General features: G+C 54.8%; 1 protein-coding gene across 3 annotated transcripts in view; it reads left to right on the top strand.

Moving 5' to 3' along the window:
• The window catches only part of RGP1 (RGP1 homolog, RAB6A GEF complex partner 1), a 70124-nt gene extending 60264 nt beyond the window's left edge, over nucleotides 1–9860 (top strand). For all 3 annotated transcript variants that reach the window (XM_029583181.1, XM_029583189.1, XM_029583176.1), the window contains 4 exons: nucleotides 2112–2258; nucleotides 8171–8298; nucleotides 8644–8821; nucleotides 9073–9860. In XM_029583181.1, coding sequence (XP_029439041.1) covers nucleotides 2112–2258; nucleotides 8171–8298; nucleotides 8644–8821; nucleotides 9073–9296 — 677 coding nt within the window. In that variant the 3' untranslated portion in view covers nucleotides 9297–9860. The remainder of the gene's footprint in view (nucleotides 1–2111; nucleotides 2259–8170; nucleotides 8299–8643; nucleotides 8822–9072) is intronic.
• Nucleotides 9861–15181: the final 5321 nt, after the last annotated feature.

Genomic DNA, 15181 nt, shown 5'->3' with positions numbered 1-15181 from the left:
CCACACACACAGACACAGCTCTGCTAATGCACCTCCCTCCTACCCTGCAGCTCCCCTGCTATTCCAGTACTGACACCCTCACCCCACACACACACAGACACAGCTCTGCTAATGCACCTCCCTCCTACCCTGCAGCTCCCCTGCTATTCCAGTACTGACACCCTCACCCCACACACACAGACACAGCTCTGCTAATGCACCTCCCTCCTACCCTGCAGCACCCCTGCTATTCCAGTACTGACACCCTCACCCCACACACACACACAGACACAGCTCTGCTAATGCACCTCCCTCCTACCCTGCAGCACCCCTGCTATTCCAGTACTGACACCCTCACCCCACACACACAGACACAGCTCTGCTAATGCACCTCCCCTCCTCCCCTGCAGCCCCCCTGCTATTCCAGTACTGACACCCTCACCCCACACACACACAGACACAGCTCTGCTAATGCACCTCCCTCCTACCCTGCAGCACCCCTGCTATTCCAGTACTGACACCCTCACCCCACACACACAGACACAGCTCTGCTAATGCACCTCCCTCCTACCCTGCAGCACCCCTGCTATTCCAGTACTGACACCCTCACCCCACACACACAGACACAGCTCTGCTAATGCACCTCCCTCCTACCCTGCAGCACCCCTGCTATTCCAGTACTGACACCCTCACCCCACACACACACAGACACAGCTCTGCTAATGCACCTCCCTCCTGCCCTGCAGCACCCCCTGCTATTCCAGTACTGAGACCCTCACACACAGCTCTGCTAATGCACCTCACTCCTGCCCTGCAGCACCCCCTGCTATTCTAGTACTGAGACCCTCACACACAGCTCTGCTCATGCACCTCCCTCCTACCCTGCAGCTCCCCTGCTATTCCAGTACTGACACCCTCACCCCACACACACAGACACAGCTCTGCTAATGCACCTCCCTCCTACCCTGCAGCACCCCTGCTATTCCAGTACTGACACCCTCACCCCACACACACAGACACAGCTCTGCTAATGCACCTCCCTCCTACCCTGCAGCACCCCTGCTATTCCAGTACTGACACCCTCACCCCACACACACACAGACACAGCTCTGCTAATGCACCTCCCTCCTGCCCTGCAGCTCCCCTGCTATTCCAGTACTGACACCCTCACCCCACACACACACAGACACAGCTCTGCTAATGCACCTCCCTCCTACCCTGCAGCTCCCCTGCTATTCCAGTACTGACACCCTCACCCCACACACACAGACACAGCTCTGCTAATGCACCTCCTTCCTACCCTGCAGCACCCCTGCTATTCTAGTACTGACACCCTCACCCCACACACACAGACACAGCTCTGCTAATGCACCTCCCTCCTACCCTGCAGCACCCCTGCTATTCCAGTACTGACACCCTCACCCCACACACACAGACACAGCTCTGCTAATGCACCTCCCTCCTGCCCTGCAGCTCCCCTGCTATTCCAGTACTGACACCCTCACCCCACACACACAGACACAGCTCTGCTAATGCACCTCCCTCCTGCCCTGCAGCTCCCCTGCTATTCCAGTACTGAGACCCTCACACACAGCTCTGCTAATGCACCTCCCTCCTGCCCTGCAGCTCCCCTGCTATTCCAGTACTGAGACCCTCACACACAGCTCTGCCAATGCACCTCCCTCCTGCCCTGCAGCACCCCCTGCTATTCCAGTACTGAGACCCTCACACACAGCTCTGCCAATGCACCTCCCTCCTGCCCTGCAGCTCCCCTGCTATTCCAGTACTGAGACCCTCACACACACAGCTCTGCTAATGCACCTCACTCCTGCCCTGCAGCTCCCCTGCTATTCCAGTACTGAGACCTTCACACACACAGCTCTGCCATTGCTGCCCTGCACTGCCCCCATTCAACATACACAGTTCTGCAGCACCTCCTACTATTCCTGTGCTCTCTCTCCTTCCTTCATGTGCGTGTGTCTGTAAGCCTGGCTCTTCCCTGTTCTCTCGCTAGCTTTGCCTCCCTCTAGCTGCCTCTTACTTCCTTGGAGTCATGACTGCTTTACTTGGTGCCTGCTGATTTGCTCACACAATTTGTTGTGCTTTGTTGACCTCTCCCTTCTCATCCCAAGGTCTGAAGGACTCCCAGTTTCCCCAAGATGAGGACATGGCCCCCTCAAACCCCTTCCTGGAAGAGGATGAAGGCATAAGGAAGGATTCCCGACTGGTGGACCTCGCCACTGAGCTGCTGATGGCTGCCACCTCGCGACGTAATCTGCGTAAGCCCTTGCTCGTCTGCACTCTAGACGCCCTCACTCCTCTTTTATGCACATGATATGACACCTCTCTCTCTCGTCACAAGCTGAGACGTCTCCATGAGCTTGGAGCATCCCCCAGCCCTCCTCTGCCATGATAGAGAAAGCTTGAGGTGATCCCTCTTCTGCCCAGGCCCTATAGGGTTTCTCACCTGTGTCTCTGCCTTCACCTGTGCTGAGATTGTGCTCTGGCTCGCACCGGCGTCTCGGCCCCAGGCTGCTAAGGCTGCTTTCTTTGGACTTTGTGCTTCCATATTCATAAGAACACATACTGGGTCAGACCATTAAACCCAGTATCCTGTTCCCAATAGTAGCCAAGCCAGGTCACAAGGGGTAGAAAGATTCCAAGCTGCTTACCCCAAGACTAAGCAATGGATTTCCTAGCACCCAGACAGATGGATTCAGGACCAGTGGGTTGTGCCCCTCTGCCGGCGGATAGGAGACTGCGCAAGCTGACGTCACAGTGTATATATACTCCTGCAGTGCCATCAGCCTGCCAGGATTCTCCGGCTCCAGCAGATGGTGGGCGTGCATCTCCCCACTGGGGATTGCTTCAGATGTTAGAGGAGAATTAATAAGAGATTTGCTTTGCCCCGCTCTCCCGAGGTGATACCAAATGATCCCTCCCCCAGTGGAGAATTCCTGAGGTGATTTCCGTGGTCCCTCAGATGGGTGCCTTGGTCCAGTAGCTGGTTTCCTCAGCCGGCGAGGTCTTAGTTGATTTAAAACAGCTGAAAGGTAGCGGGTGCAGGAAGCCGAGTGCGAAGGTGACGGCAGATGCCCTCTCCCACTGCAGCCGGCGACCGTTTCTGTACTCAGCCGGGAGAGGCTGAGCTCAGGTGAAGTTTAAAAAAATATAATAAAAAGAGGAGGAGAGAGACAGAACACAAAGGTTGTTCCCTGTACCTACCAGGATCGGTCCAGACGGTGCGTTATGTCCCCCTTCCATCAGGTGGAGTCAGCACAAAGCTTCTGAGAGTACTGTCCTATAAGTCAGTGCACCCTCGGTGGAATCTCAGTATTCTTCTGACTCCAGCAGATAGTAGGGGAGCCTCAGCTCCCCTGGGACTGAACAGAATTTATTCTTTCTCCCTGTTTCTCTTTTTATGTTATTCTCTGTTGGTGGATCAAGTTAGTTTAAAAAAAAAAAAGAAACAGATTATATACTGTTTGCCGGCACTGCCTCCCTCAGAACTTGCAGACTGTTCTGCTCCTTGGGGGCTTGCCTGTTTCATCTCCTCTCTTCTCCAGTCTGACTCTTTAGGGGTAAGTTCTGGTTATTAATTTGTTTTTCAGGATCGCTGGATCTATTTTAGCTCAGGGGTGATTGCTGAAGGCTCAGCCCCTCTCCCCCCCCCCCCCCCTTGCCGCAATACGGCCCCGAGACGCGCATTCCTCGGGGCTGCCGACTGAGGAGAGCACGTTGTTCAGCAGTGGGGCTGGGGTTCAGCGGATGCGCCTTCCTGCTGCCCGCAGCATCGGTTTCCTCGCGCCCCCCTCCCCCCCTTTCCTTCTCTCTTGGCCATCAGGCCGAGAGCTCATCGCTGCTCTGCCTGCGGGGAGCCTGGGTCCCGGCTCTCCCGCGAGGGGGTGTGCTCGAGGTGCCTCCCCGGTGGGGAGGGCACCACGCAGCCGGCGAGACAGCCTTCTTCGCGCGATTTAGAGCGCCTACAGTTTGGGTCGGCACCAATCCCGTCTAAGGCGGGAACGGCGGCCATTTTGAATTCGGATGTAGCATCTTCATCGCCGGAGGGAGAGTAGATGGAGGATCTTGGGCATAGCCAACCTCCGATTCTCTCTCCTGTGCAGCCTTTGGTCCCCGGGTGGCAGCCTGGGGATCCTCCTGCACTGGCTCCTTTGGGGCCTCCTCACTTCACCACCTAATTCGTTTTGCTAATGCATATGTGGCAAGTTTGGGCCACATTCCAGACCCAGCGCCAGGACCACCACCTTTTAAGGTCCCCAGGGTGGCGGATATCCCTGGGGCTGGAGCTTCAGGATCATCACATGGTGCCTCCCGGGTAGGGCTTGCGCTGCCCCCGGTAGAGGGAGTTTTCTCCTGGATGACCCGCTCCTGTCGTCTCAGCTGGAAGGTGACGACCCAAGGGTTTCGCGCATTTTTCAGAGGGAAGAGCTGGACAATCTCATCCCACCCATCTTACAGGAGTTAGATATTGACGCGCCCCAGGACCTGCCAGGTCCCTTCACATCAGGGAAGAAAGGGGACCCTGTACTAGCGGGCCTTCGTCCCTCGGCGAGAGCCTTCCCTACTCATCCCACTTTCATGCAGCTGCTAGCCAGGGAATGGGACACACCATCTTCAGATCCAGTATCGGTCGAAAAGAGCCCTCCCTTTTTGGGGACCACAAAATAGATCGAATAGTGTCCGGAACCCACCTCCTTTGGGGGTACTGGTATGATGGCCCGGAGGTCTAGGAGTCTGTCGAGGGTCTGACGAACTGCGAGCTGCTTGTGTGAGGATCCGCAGGGGGAGAAAAGAAACCTGTCACTCAGGGGTCTTACAAATTCCAATGCGTAGCCTCGCCTTAGGATGTCTAAGACCCACTGATCCAAGGTGATATGGACCCACTCCTCGTAGAAGAGCGAGATGCGCCCCCCCGATCCTGGGGGTCGAGGAGTGGGTCATTCTGGCATCATTGAGTGGACTTGGTGGTAGCTCCTTGGGCCACCCCGTCCCTGGATGGTCTGCGGCCTCGAAAGGATCGAGTCCACGACTGAGACCTAGCTGAAGGCGTCCGGGGTGTCGTCTGCCTGGTGGTGCGGGGTCTGCCCTGCGTCCGGAAACGACTTCTGGACGGGTTAAAGGACCTGGAACCGGAAGATCTGGGCCTATGCTCAGGCAGACGGTGTACTGCATTTTCCCCGAGGAGCTTGACGATCTGGTCTAGATCCTCCCCAAAGAGAAACTTACCCTTAAACGGTAGGGATCCCAGCCGTGCCTTGGATGATGAGTCCGCTGCCCAGCTACGTAGCCATAGGAGGCGTTGTGCCGAAACCACCGACACCATTGATCTGGCCAGTACTCTCACCAGGTCGTAGAGGGCATCCGCTCAGTAGGAGATGAACGCCGCTGGATCTCACCCCAGGATCCCCACCCTCCAAACAAGCACGGTTAGCAGATCCTCCTCCTGAGGGAACCCCTGAGGGGGCTGCGGGCATACCCCAGGGTCCACCCGGGCTGCCGCGGGGGCATCCCCCTGTGGAAGGGGGGGATCTGGTGTCAGACCCTGCCATGGATGATCCACTCCTTGCGGCGCAGATGGAAGGAGATGACCCTAGGGTCTTATGTATCTTCCAGAGGGACGAGCTAGACACCCTGATCCCGCATATCCTGCAGGAGCTGGACATTAAGGCTCTGCCGGACCCGACTGGCCCCGAACCCCTGGTGAGAAAGGGGGAAACTCGTGTTGGCGGGGCTCCATCCGCCGGTGAGGGCTTTTCCTACTCATCCCACGTTCCTACAGTTGTTATCTAGGGAATGGGATTCGCCCGAAGCCTCCCTCAAGGTTAGTAGAGCCATGGAGAAGTTGTACCCTCTCCCTGAGGATTTTCTCAAGTTTCTCAAAGTCCCGACGGTCGATTCCGCAGTCTCGGCGGTCAACAAACGCACCATCATCCCGGTTACAGGGGGTACAGCGCTGCGGGACCTGCAGGATAGGAAGCTAGAGGTTTACCTCAAGAGAGTGTTTGAGGTGTCGGCACTGGGAGTTTGGGCGGCCATTTGTAGCTTGCTGGCTCAGAGAGCAGGCCTTCGGTGGGTGCAAGAGCTCCTTACTTCTTAGGACCTACCACCAGAGGAGACACGTCAGGCAGACAGGTTGGAGGCCGTAATTGCCTACGGGGCGGATGCCCTGTATGATCTCCTGCGAGTCCTGGCCAGGTCGATGGTTTCGGCCCAACGCCTGCTTTGGTTCCGAAACTGGTCGGCAGACGACTCCTCCAAGACTCCTTGCGGTGAGCCCCTTGTGCCTACCTCCACACAGGAACCTTCTCCAGCAGGGCCCAATTCTTCATGAAGATCCATCTCGATTCTGTCTTACGGTCTGTCCCTTGAGAGGACTCTCCTGAAGAAGAGCGGGTACTCGAAGGCCGTGATTGACACCCTGCTCCGCGCACGGACGTTCTCAACATCTCTGGCATACCTACGGATCTGGAGAATATTCGAAGCCTGGTGCGAGGACCGCGGGTTATCCCCACGGACGGCCAAGATCCCCATGATTCTAGAATTTCTATAGGACGGCATGAAGAAAGGGTTGTCTCTCAACTCCCTCAAGGTTCAAGTAGCAGCCCTCTCCTGCTTCAGAGCCGAAGTGAGCGGAATCCATCTATCAGCGCATCCGGACTTGGCCCGTTTCCTTAAAGGGGTGAAGCAACTTCGACCTCCCCTAAAGTGGCCGGTGCCCCTATGGAATCTCAATTTGGTATTAGACTTTCTAGCGGGGGCTTCCTTCAGAACAATACGCAGTCTGTCACTATGCCTCTTAACATTGAAGATGGTTTTCCTGGTGGCAATATGTTCTGCCCGTCGCATCTCCGAGCTGCAGGCACTATCCTGTCAGGAACTGTTTCTTAGGTTCACTCCTGGAACTATACAACTTTGCACCGTTCCCTCCTTTCTACCGAAAGTGGTCTCCGAGTTTCATTTGAACCAAGCCATCTCCCTACCATCTCCGGAGAAACATAAGGCTCAGAAGACTACCGCCTTCTTCGCCATCTAAATGTCAGCAGACTCCTGATGCGATACCTGGAACAATCGCAACAGGTGTGTAAAACGGATCGCCTGTTTGTACTCCACAGCGGAAAGAATCAAGGCGACTCTTTCTCACGAGTGACCATAGCTCGCTGGATTAAGGAAGTAATCAAAGCAGCCTACATAGAGGCAGGAAGGCCCTTACCCTTACAGGTTAAGGCTCATTCTACTAGGGCCCAGGCAGTATCCTGGGCAGAATCCAAACTGCTGTTGCCCGCCGAGATCTGTCGACCAGCGACGTGATCCTCCCTTTACACCTTCTCCAGGTTCTATCGCCTGGATGTCCAGGCTAGAGAAGTCGCAGCCTTCATAAGGGCAGAATTAACTGGACCGCGGGCAGCCTCCAGCCCTGTCTGGGAGCAGCTTTTGTACATCCCACTGGTCCTGAGTCCATCTGGCTACACGCTAGGAAATGGAGAAATTACTTACCTGATAATTTCGTTTTCCTTAGTGTAGACAGATGGACTCAACATCCCGCCCATGGCTGCCCCCAGAGAAAGAGGACCCCGGCAAGCGAACTTCGAGACTAAACAAATACAGGTAAGCGGTTGCCTACCCCTAGTTCAGGACACCCGCAGTTAGTCTGGTGTCGGCATTAACTTGGTTGAGTGCACGTGCGGTCTCCAGTTTTTGAAATCAGTTGAATCAGTTTAATCAAGTTTGATCAGTTTTAATCAAGTTGTTATGCAAGATATATATCCACAATGGCTTTTCGAGGAGGATACTGAGGAGCTGAGGTCACTGCAGAGGTAAATCTAGGGTGACATCAGCTTTGAAATCTGACTCAGTCTCCCATCTGCTAGCAGAAGAGCGCAATACCCACTGGTCCTGAGTCCATCTGTCTACACTAAGGAAAACGAAATTATCAGGTAAGTAATTTCTCCATTTTTGGAGATTCTTCTAGTAGTTCTGAGGTAGCTGAGGAAGGCCCGCATTTGGCAAGATGAAGACGGGCTGAGAGTGAATAGGATAACCTTCTGGAGGTTGACGAGGTTTACGGCACTCCCCAAGCAGAGAGTACCCAGGCCTCCTGTCTGGAGGTTGGACTTATTACAGAAGAAGCACAGGTTAAGGATGTCTTTTTTTTTTTCCCATTTTGCCGCAGACTTGTATAACATCAGCAACAGCCGTGGGAAAGTGGGGACCTTCTGCATCTTTAAGACCGTTTATAAGATCGGGGAGGACATCATTGGGACGTTTAACTTCTCTGAAGGAGATATCCCATGTTTGCAGGTTAGTAAGAAGATATCTCGGCTGCCTCCATCTTAGTTGGTTTATGCTGGCCGTCTGGGAGCAGGTTTAAATCCTGTCAGTGGATTTTCCAGTAGAAACGCTCCAGGTTTTCCCTTTAAAACTTTGGGGTTGGCAGAAATGGAACGTGTCCCCAAACTTTGCACTTACGTTACATTAGTTAGTCTGCAAGGGGATTTAAAAATGAAATCCCTCACGTGCTTTGCTGTCCCCTCCCTCACCCCACTGAAGGGATGGCAGCTTGCCTGGCTTAACGACTTTACTTCTGTGGACCCAGTGCCTTTCCTCATGCTCCTCTTCATGTGAAGCATGTAATGTGTGTTACAGTACTGTGTCAGCCTGCAGTCAGAGGAGAGCGTTCATGAGGAGTTTCAGCGGCGGCGAGGACAGCCTGTCTCCTACAGCACACACACCCGGCACCAGGAATCCTGCCTGCACACTTCCAGCAGCAACTTCAGTCTACCCATTCCACTCAGCTCCACCCCAGGGTTTTCCACCAACATCGGTGAGTCTTCAGGGCTTCCTAGAGAAGACAGAAACCCTCCACACACAAGCTTTCTCGCTCCCTCTCCTTAACTGTATGCTAAGAAGATTACATCCCACTCCTGGGGTATTTAGGTATAGGCTATCATCTTACCCACAATGCCTTGAAGTGATAATGTGACAGTGTGTGTTGGCCAGGGTGCATGTCTTTGTGTATTGAGTGATAATCTTTTGTTCACTGTGCTCTCTCATAACTTCTTCTTGGTTCCACAGTGACCTTGAAATGGCGTCTGCACTTTGAGTTTGTGACATCACGAGAACCTGTGGAGGTTCCCACTCTCCCTGAGAACCACGCCGAACCCCTCACTTGGACAGGGGCAGAGTACATTGACGTGGACACCTTCAGCTGGAACCTGCCCATCAAAGTGCTTCCAACCAATCCTGTGCTGGCTTCCTATGTATCTCAGATCTCCAGCATGAACTCCATCACGCTCTGAGCTTCCTCAGGCTCTCTCCCTCCTCTTCGGCTATCAATATGCATGCAGCAGAGTGTATCTATACAACAGGGAATTACTTCTTTCTGTTAATAAGATGATGGGCCTCTCTATCCTGCCAGCTGCCTGTATCCCTCTTTTACAGGCTGTGATCTCTGGGAAGCGGATGCTGGGTACAGATTCTCCCTGCAGTATCGCTGATGCATTGTCATCCCCATATGAGAATCCAACTATGCCCATCCTTGTGTATCTAAGAAACTACAAGACTGTGTCCCTATCCTTGCGTGTTTGTGTAAGACACTACATGACTATTTATCTTTTTTTGTCCATACGTGTGTTGCAGTGACAGATAAAGCCAGTATTCTCTGCCTTCAGTTGCTTGAGCAGCAGTATTATATATTTTATTAGGATGACCATTTTCTCTGTGACATTCAGTTTGACTAGGACCAACAAAGCAACAAGGAAGGCTGTCTAAATAAGCCGTGAGGGCAACAAAGTGGATTAGATTTCTTTAGGGCTTGCTGTAAAGAAATAAGTCTACACAGAATAAAATTGTCTGATCGGACATTCTTGGCTTCTGATCCATTCAATTTGATTAGGCCGTGCTTCTGTAAATATCATAGAGTAGTGAGCCACAATTTGGATAAGCTCCCATTCCCATCAAAGAGTTTTTTGGTTGAGCCAATATATTGCGTATAGAGATAAGAACATGCCATACTGGGTCAGACCATGGGTTATTTTTCCCTATATGCATCACCTTGCACTTATCCACATTAAATTTCATCTGCCATTTGGATGCCCAATTTTCCAGTCTTGCAAGGTCCTCCTGCAATTTATCACAATCTGCTTGTGATTTAACTATCTGAACAATTTTGTATCATCCGCAAATTTGATTACTTCACTTGTCGTATTTCTTTCCAGATCATTTATATATATACAAGCCGTTAAGCCCGTTAAAACGGGCTACATTAACATTTTTTTTTGGATCATTTCCTTCCCCCTCATGCTCCCTCCCACCTCCCCCACTCTCTCCCCTCAGTCACTCCTCTCTCTCCCCCCCTCCCTCCTCCCCTCAGTCACTCCCATCTCCCCCTCCCCCAGTCACTCCCCTCAGTCACTCCCCTCTCCCCCCAGTTACTCCTCTCTCCCCCCTCCCTCCTCCCGAGTCACTCCTCTCTCCCCCCTCCCCTCAGTCACTCCTCCCTCCCTCCTCCCCTGAGTCACTCCTCCCTCCCCCCAGTCACTCCTCCCTCCCTCCTCCCCCTGAGTCACTCCTCTCTCCCCCCTCCCCTGAGTCACTCTTCTCTCCCCCCTCCCTCCTCCCCTCAGTCACTCCCCTCTCCCCCCTCCCCTAGGTCGATCTCCGCCGAAGACCTGGAGCGGCGGCCCGAAGACCCGGAGTGGCGGGAGCGGCAGCGGCGGCCCGAAGACCCGGAGCGGTGGCCCAAAGACCCGGAGCGGCAGCGGCGGCCCGAAGACCCGGAGCGTGTCCCTCCCTCGCGCGCATGCCGCCGCCGCTCCGGGTCTTCGGGCTGCCGCTCCTGCCGCTCTGGGTCTTCGGGCTGCCGCTCCGGGTCTTCGGGCCGCCGCTCCAGCCCGGGTCTTCGGGCCGGTGCCGCCGCCGCCGCTCTTCGGGCCACCGCTCCTGCCGCTCCGGGTCTTCGGGCCGGTGCCGCCGCCGCTCCGGGTCTTCGGGCCGGTGCCGCCGCCGCTCCGGGTCTTCGGGCCGGTGCCGCCGCCGCTCCGGGTCTTCGGGCCGGTGCCGCCGCTCCGGGTCTTCGGGCCGCTCCCGCCGCTCCGGGTCTTCGGGCCGGTGCCGCCGCCGCTCCGGGTCTTCGGGCCGCCGCTCCGGGTCTTCGGGCCGCCGCTCCTGCCGCTCCAGGTCTTCGGGCCGCCGCTCCTGCCGCTCCTACAGCGCCATTTTTATTTTTAAAAGGCACACTGTGACTGACGTGCTCGCATGCGCGGTAGAGCTGCTCTCTACTGCGCATTTGCGGCACGTCGGTCAACCTTCGTTTATTAGGTTGATTGAAAAGTAAGGGTCCCAATACAGATCCCTGAGGCACTCCACATGTTTATTAACTCCTTCAAAAAAGTGAAGCAGATTTGTGAGGCAAGACTTGCCCTGGGTAAAGCCATGCTGACTTTGTTCCATTAAACCATGTCTTTCTATATGTGCTGTGATTTTGATGTTTAGAGGAATTTCCAATATTTTTCCTGGCACTGAAGTCAGGCTAACCGGTCTGTAGTTTCCCAGATCGCAGCTTTTCTTTTTTTTTTTTTTTTTAATTTTATTGCATTTAATCAGAACATTCCCTGTACGTACCCGGATCAGTCCAGACCGTGGGTTGAGCCTCCTTTCCAGCAGGTGGAGACAGACCAAAACTGAAAGGATATCCTATACGAGGACAGAGCCTATCCTGTAACCCTTTAGTATTCGTCTGTCTCCAGAAGGTGCAGCAGCTCATCCTTTGTTCTCTGCTTTAGGCTGGTCAGCCTTTTCCTTCCTCTTTTCTTTACAGATCAAGCAAGGACTTATTCCTTAGGGATTTTTCTTCCTGTTTAAAATTAAATTGGAAGGTTAGTTAGAAAGTCTGCAGAAGTTTTCTTCAGGAGACGGCTCCGTCTCCTGGCTCTTGCCGGACTCAGGGGGGCTTGGCCCCTTGTGCAGTGCATAGCCTGTGTCCGTTATCGCTTCCAGGTGTGGGGACAGAGTCTGTCCAGGTCTCGTCTCCCCCCCCCCCCCCTCTGGCTGCCGAAGGGTCTTAATGTTATGCTGCTGTGCTCAGTTTAAAAAAAAAAATTTCCAGTGACACAGAAACAGGTTAAGTTTAAAAATATTTCCAGTACTTTTATTACTTACCTACAGCAGCAGACCAATATTTTTTTCACTTTGTTCCTCACCTGGGCTTGAACCGGCAGCCAGACAGGCAGGAGTCAGCAGGATTCCCCCCTGCCTCACTCCTGGCCTCCAGGCTGTCAATCAAATCTTTTCCTCTGCAGCTTTTTTTCTTCAGAGCGGCTCTGTCTTTGCCGCCGGCAGGCAGCCTGCTTCTTCTCTGCAGCCCCCTTCGAATTTTTTGCGAAGGGGCTTCTCCTCTGCCTCCCTGCCGGGTGGGGAAGGTCCCCCCTCGGCAGGGCAGGCAAATTTAGCCCGGGGATCAACTCCCCAAAACTTGGCCAGGCCGTTCCTGGGCCGGGAAAACCCAGGAACGGCAGCCATTTTGAATTTTTTGTCTGCTCTGTTTTCGGAGCTCCCTGGGGTGCCGATTTTTTTTGTAGCTGCCCCGCGACCCCCAGGATGGGTTCTCTGTCACCCACTCGCCTCCCCCTCCCCCACCCGGGACTTCCAGGGCTCGTTTGTTCGTTAATGGTGCCACCCTCCTGCGCAGATCCTCTTTAGCTAGCCTGCAGGAGGAGGGGGAAGGTTTCCCCCTTGACCCCCCCAAAATAAAATTTCCCCGCTCCGCGCCGTTGAAGTTTAGGCTGGCTGCAGAGCCCCCGGGGTTCCTTGGGGCGCGTGTGGTCCCGGGAGTGCCCCCGACCTCCCGGTGGATCCGGTACCCCCGGATCCTGCCGCCAATCCGGATGCGAAGAATACCCTTCCACCCCTAGAGAGGGACGACCTCAGGATCTTATGGGCACCCTTACGGCCTCTTTGCCCACGGATATGGTCCCGGTCTGGCGGGAATCAGGGATCCGGCAAGCGCCTTCCCTTTTCCTCCCCCACACAAGTTGTTGCGCCTGCGGGAATATCAGGTGGGCCGTGCCCTGGACAAGCTCCCCCTCCCGGAGGTATGCTTAGTTTTACAAACAAATTAAAAAAAAAAAAAAGAAAAAACAAATAACATTATAATCCCTCCGTGGACTACCTTTTGCGGGCACGATACAGGAGATTTTCCCGGCTTCCAAGCCGCCCAGGTCTGCATGCTTGCGGTTCATGTGAAGCGCATTTTCGATGTTCTGGCGCTGGGGGTGCGTGCGGCTATTTGCAACGGTCTCATGCTGCGGGCAGATCTCAGGTGAGTTTAACAGTTGCTCTGCACCCGGGACCTCCCGTGGGCAGAGGCGGCGCATACGACCTTCTCCGCGTCCATGCAATGACGATGTCCGCCACACAGCTCCTCTGGCTGTGCCATTGGTCGGCCGATCCTCCTCCAAATCCCAGTGGGGCATGTTGCCGTTCAAAGGTAAGCTGCTCTTTGGCAAGGACCTTGAGAAGCTATGGATTCTTAGGGGAAGGTAAGGTCCATAAGCTTCAGGAGGGACCGTCCGAAATCATCCCGTCTCTCTCGTACATGTTTTCGAGGCCGGAAACGGTATACCCCACGCGAGCAGGGTGACTCCTCCGGGGGTTTTCCTTCTTGCTCGCAGTCTTGGTCGCAATCTTCTCGTGGGCGCTGTCCCTTTCGCGGGGGCCAGCCCACACGCTTCATCCTTACGCCTGCCACACAATGAAGTGCGTTGGACTCGTTCCTCGGCCCCGTCCTAGGCGGTCGCTTTCCCTGGTTTTTTTCGTGGAATGGGTCACAATCATGTCAGACCAGTGGGTCTTCGACGTTTTTAGCGTTGGGTACGTTTTCGCTTTGCTCGAGATTCTCGGGATCCCTTTTTTCTATTTCCCCATGCGGTCGGTCCCAGTGACAAGCGATGGAATACGCCCCCACCAGGCTTCTGTGCCTGGGTCCGGTGATCCCGGTTTCTGCCAGCGTACTTGCCGCAGGTTAGTTTTCTATTTACTTCGTCGTTCCCCAATGGGACAGGTATTCGTCCGATTTTCGACCTTATACGAGTCATCCGGGCTTTTAAGATCCCGCTTTTTCCACATGGAAACTTTGTCAGCGGTCCTCGGGCCGTTTTCGCCCTGGAGAGTTCCTCGCTTTGACGGCGGAGTCTTCCCATTTTCCGATTCATCGTGGCTACCGTAGTCTCTTCACGTTCGCCAAGACTTTCAGTTCAGCGACCTTCCTTTTGATTTCGCGACGGCACCTCGCACCTCCGCCGAAGTCGTGGTGGTGCCGGCAGCTCTCCGCCGGGAAGGTGTCCTTGTTCTCCCCTACCTGGACGTCTGGCTCGTCAGGGTCAAGGCGGAGGCTCCTTGCCGGCAGGCGGTGCATCGCGTGTTAGCTCTTCTCGCGTCTCTCGGGTGCGTGCTGGATTCTCCAAGAGCGCAACCTTCAACCCTCCCAGGATCTCGGGTTCCTGGGAGCCCTCTTCGACACCCGGATGGGCAAGGTCCTCTTGCCCCGCGCGCGGGCTCTCAAGTTGATCGACCAGATTCAGAATCGTATCTTGCTGCCTTCTCCGACGGCTTGTGCCTACCTGTAGGTCTCGGACTCCTTGTCTTCTGCCATCGACCTCAGCCCTTGGGCTCTTGCTCCTATGCGCCCGTTCCAGACGGCTTTCCTGTCCTGCTGGCAGCCAGTAGCGGCACAGTTTCACACAGTCCTCCCGTTTTTCAGGCTATACCGTTGCCGCCTTGCAGTGGTGGTTTTCCCTTCCTCTTTGCTAAGGGAATTCCTCTCCAACTCCCTCAGTGGACGATAGTAACCACAGATACCAGTCTCTCGGGTTGTGGTGCAGTCTGTCTCTCCCAGTACACCCAGGGGATCTGGCCAGCAGCTCTGTCTTGCTGGCACATCCTTCGGTTGGAGGCTCGGGCGGTGTTCCTAGCTCTTCTGGAGTTTCTCCCCCTCATCTGCGCCAAGGCGAATACGGGTCTTGTCCACTAACTCCACCACAGTGGCTTACGTCAATCGCCAAGGAGGCGCCCGCAGTGCGCTGATGACCCTGGAAACCATCCGTCTCTTCACCGGAGCAGAGCAACATCTACAGTGCCCGGTGACCTCCTACATCGCGGGCCAGGGGAATGTTCTGGCTGATTTTCT

This window comes from Rhinatrema bivittatum, chromosome 1 (genome assembly GCF_901001135.1).
Source record: "Rhinatrema bivittatum chromosome 1, aRhiBiv1.1, whole genome shotgun sequence".
Lineage (NCBI taxonomy): Eukaryota > Metazoa > Chordata > Amphibia > Gymnophiona > Rhinatrematidae > Rhinatrema > Rhinatrema bivittatum.
The sequence above is the reverse complement of the archived record's forward strand: the minus strand, read 5'-3'. Positions and strand labels throughout refer to the sequence as shown.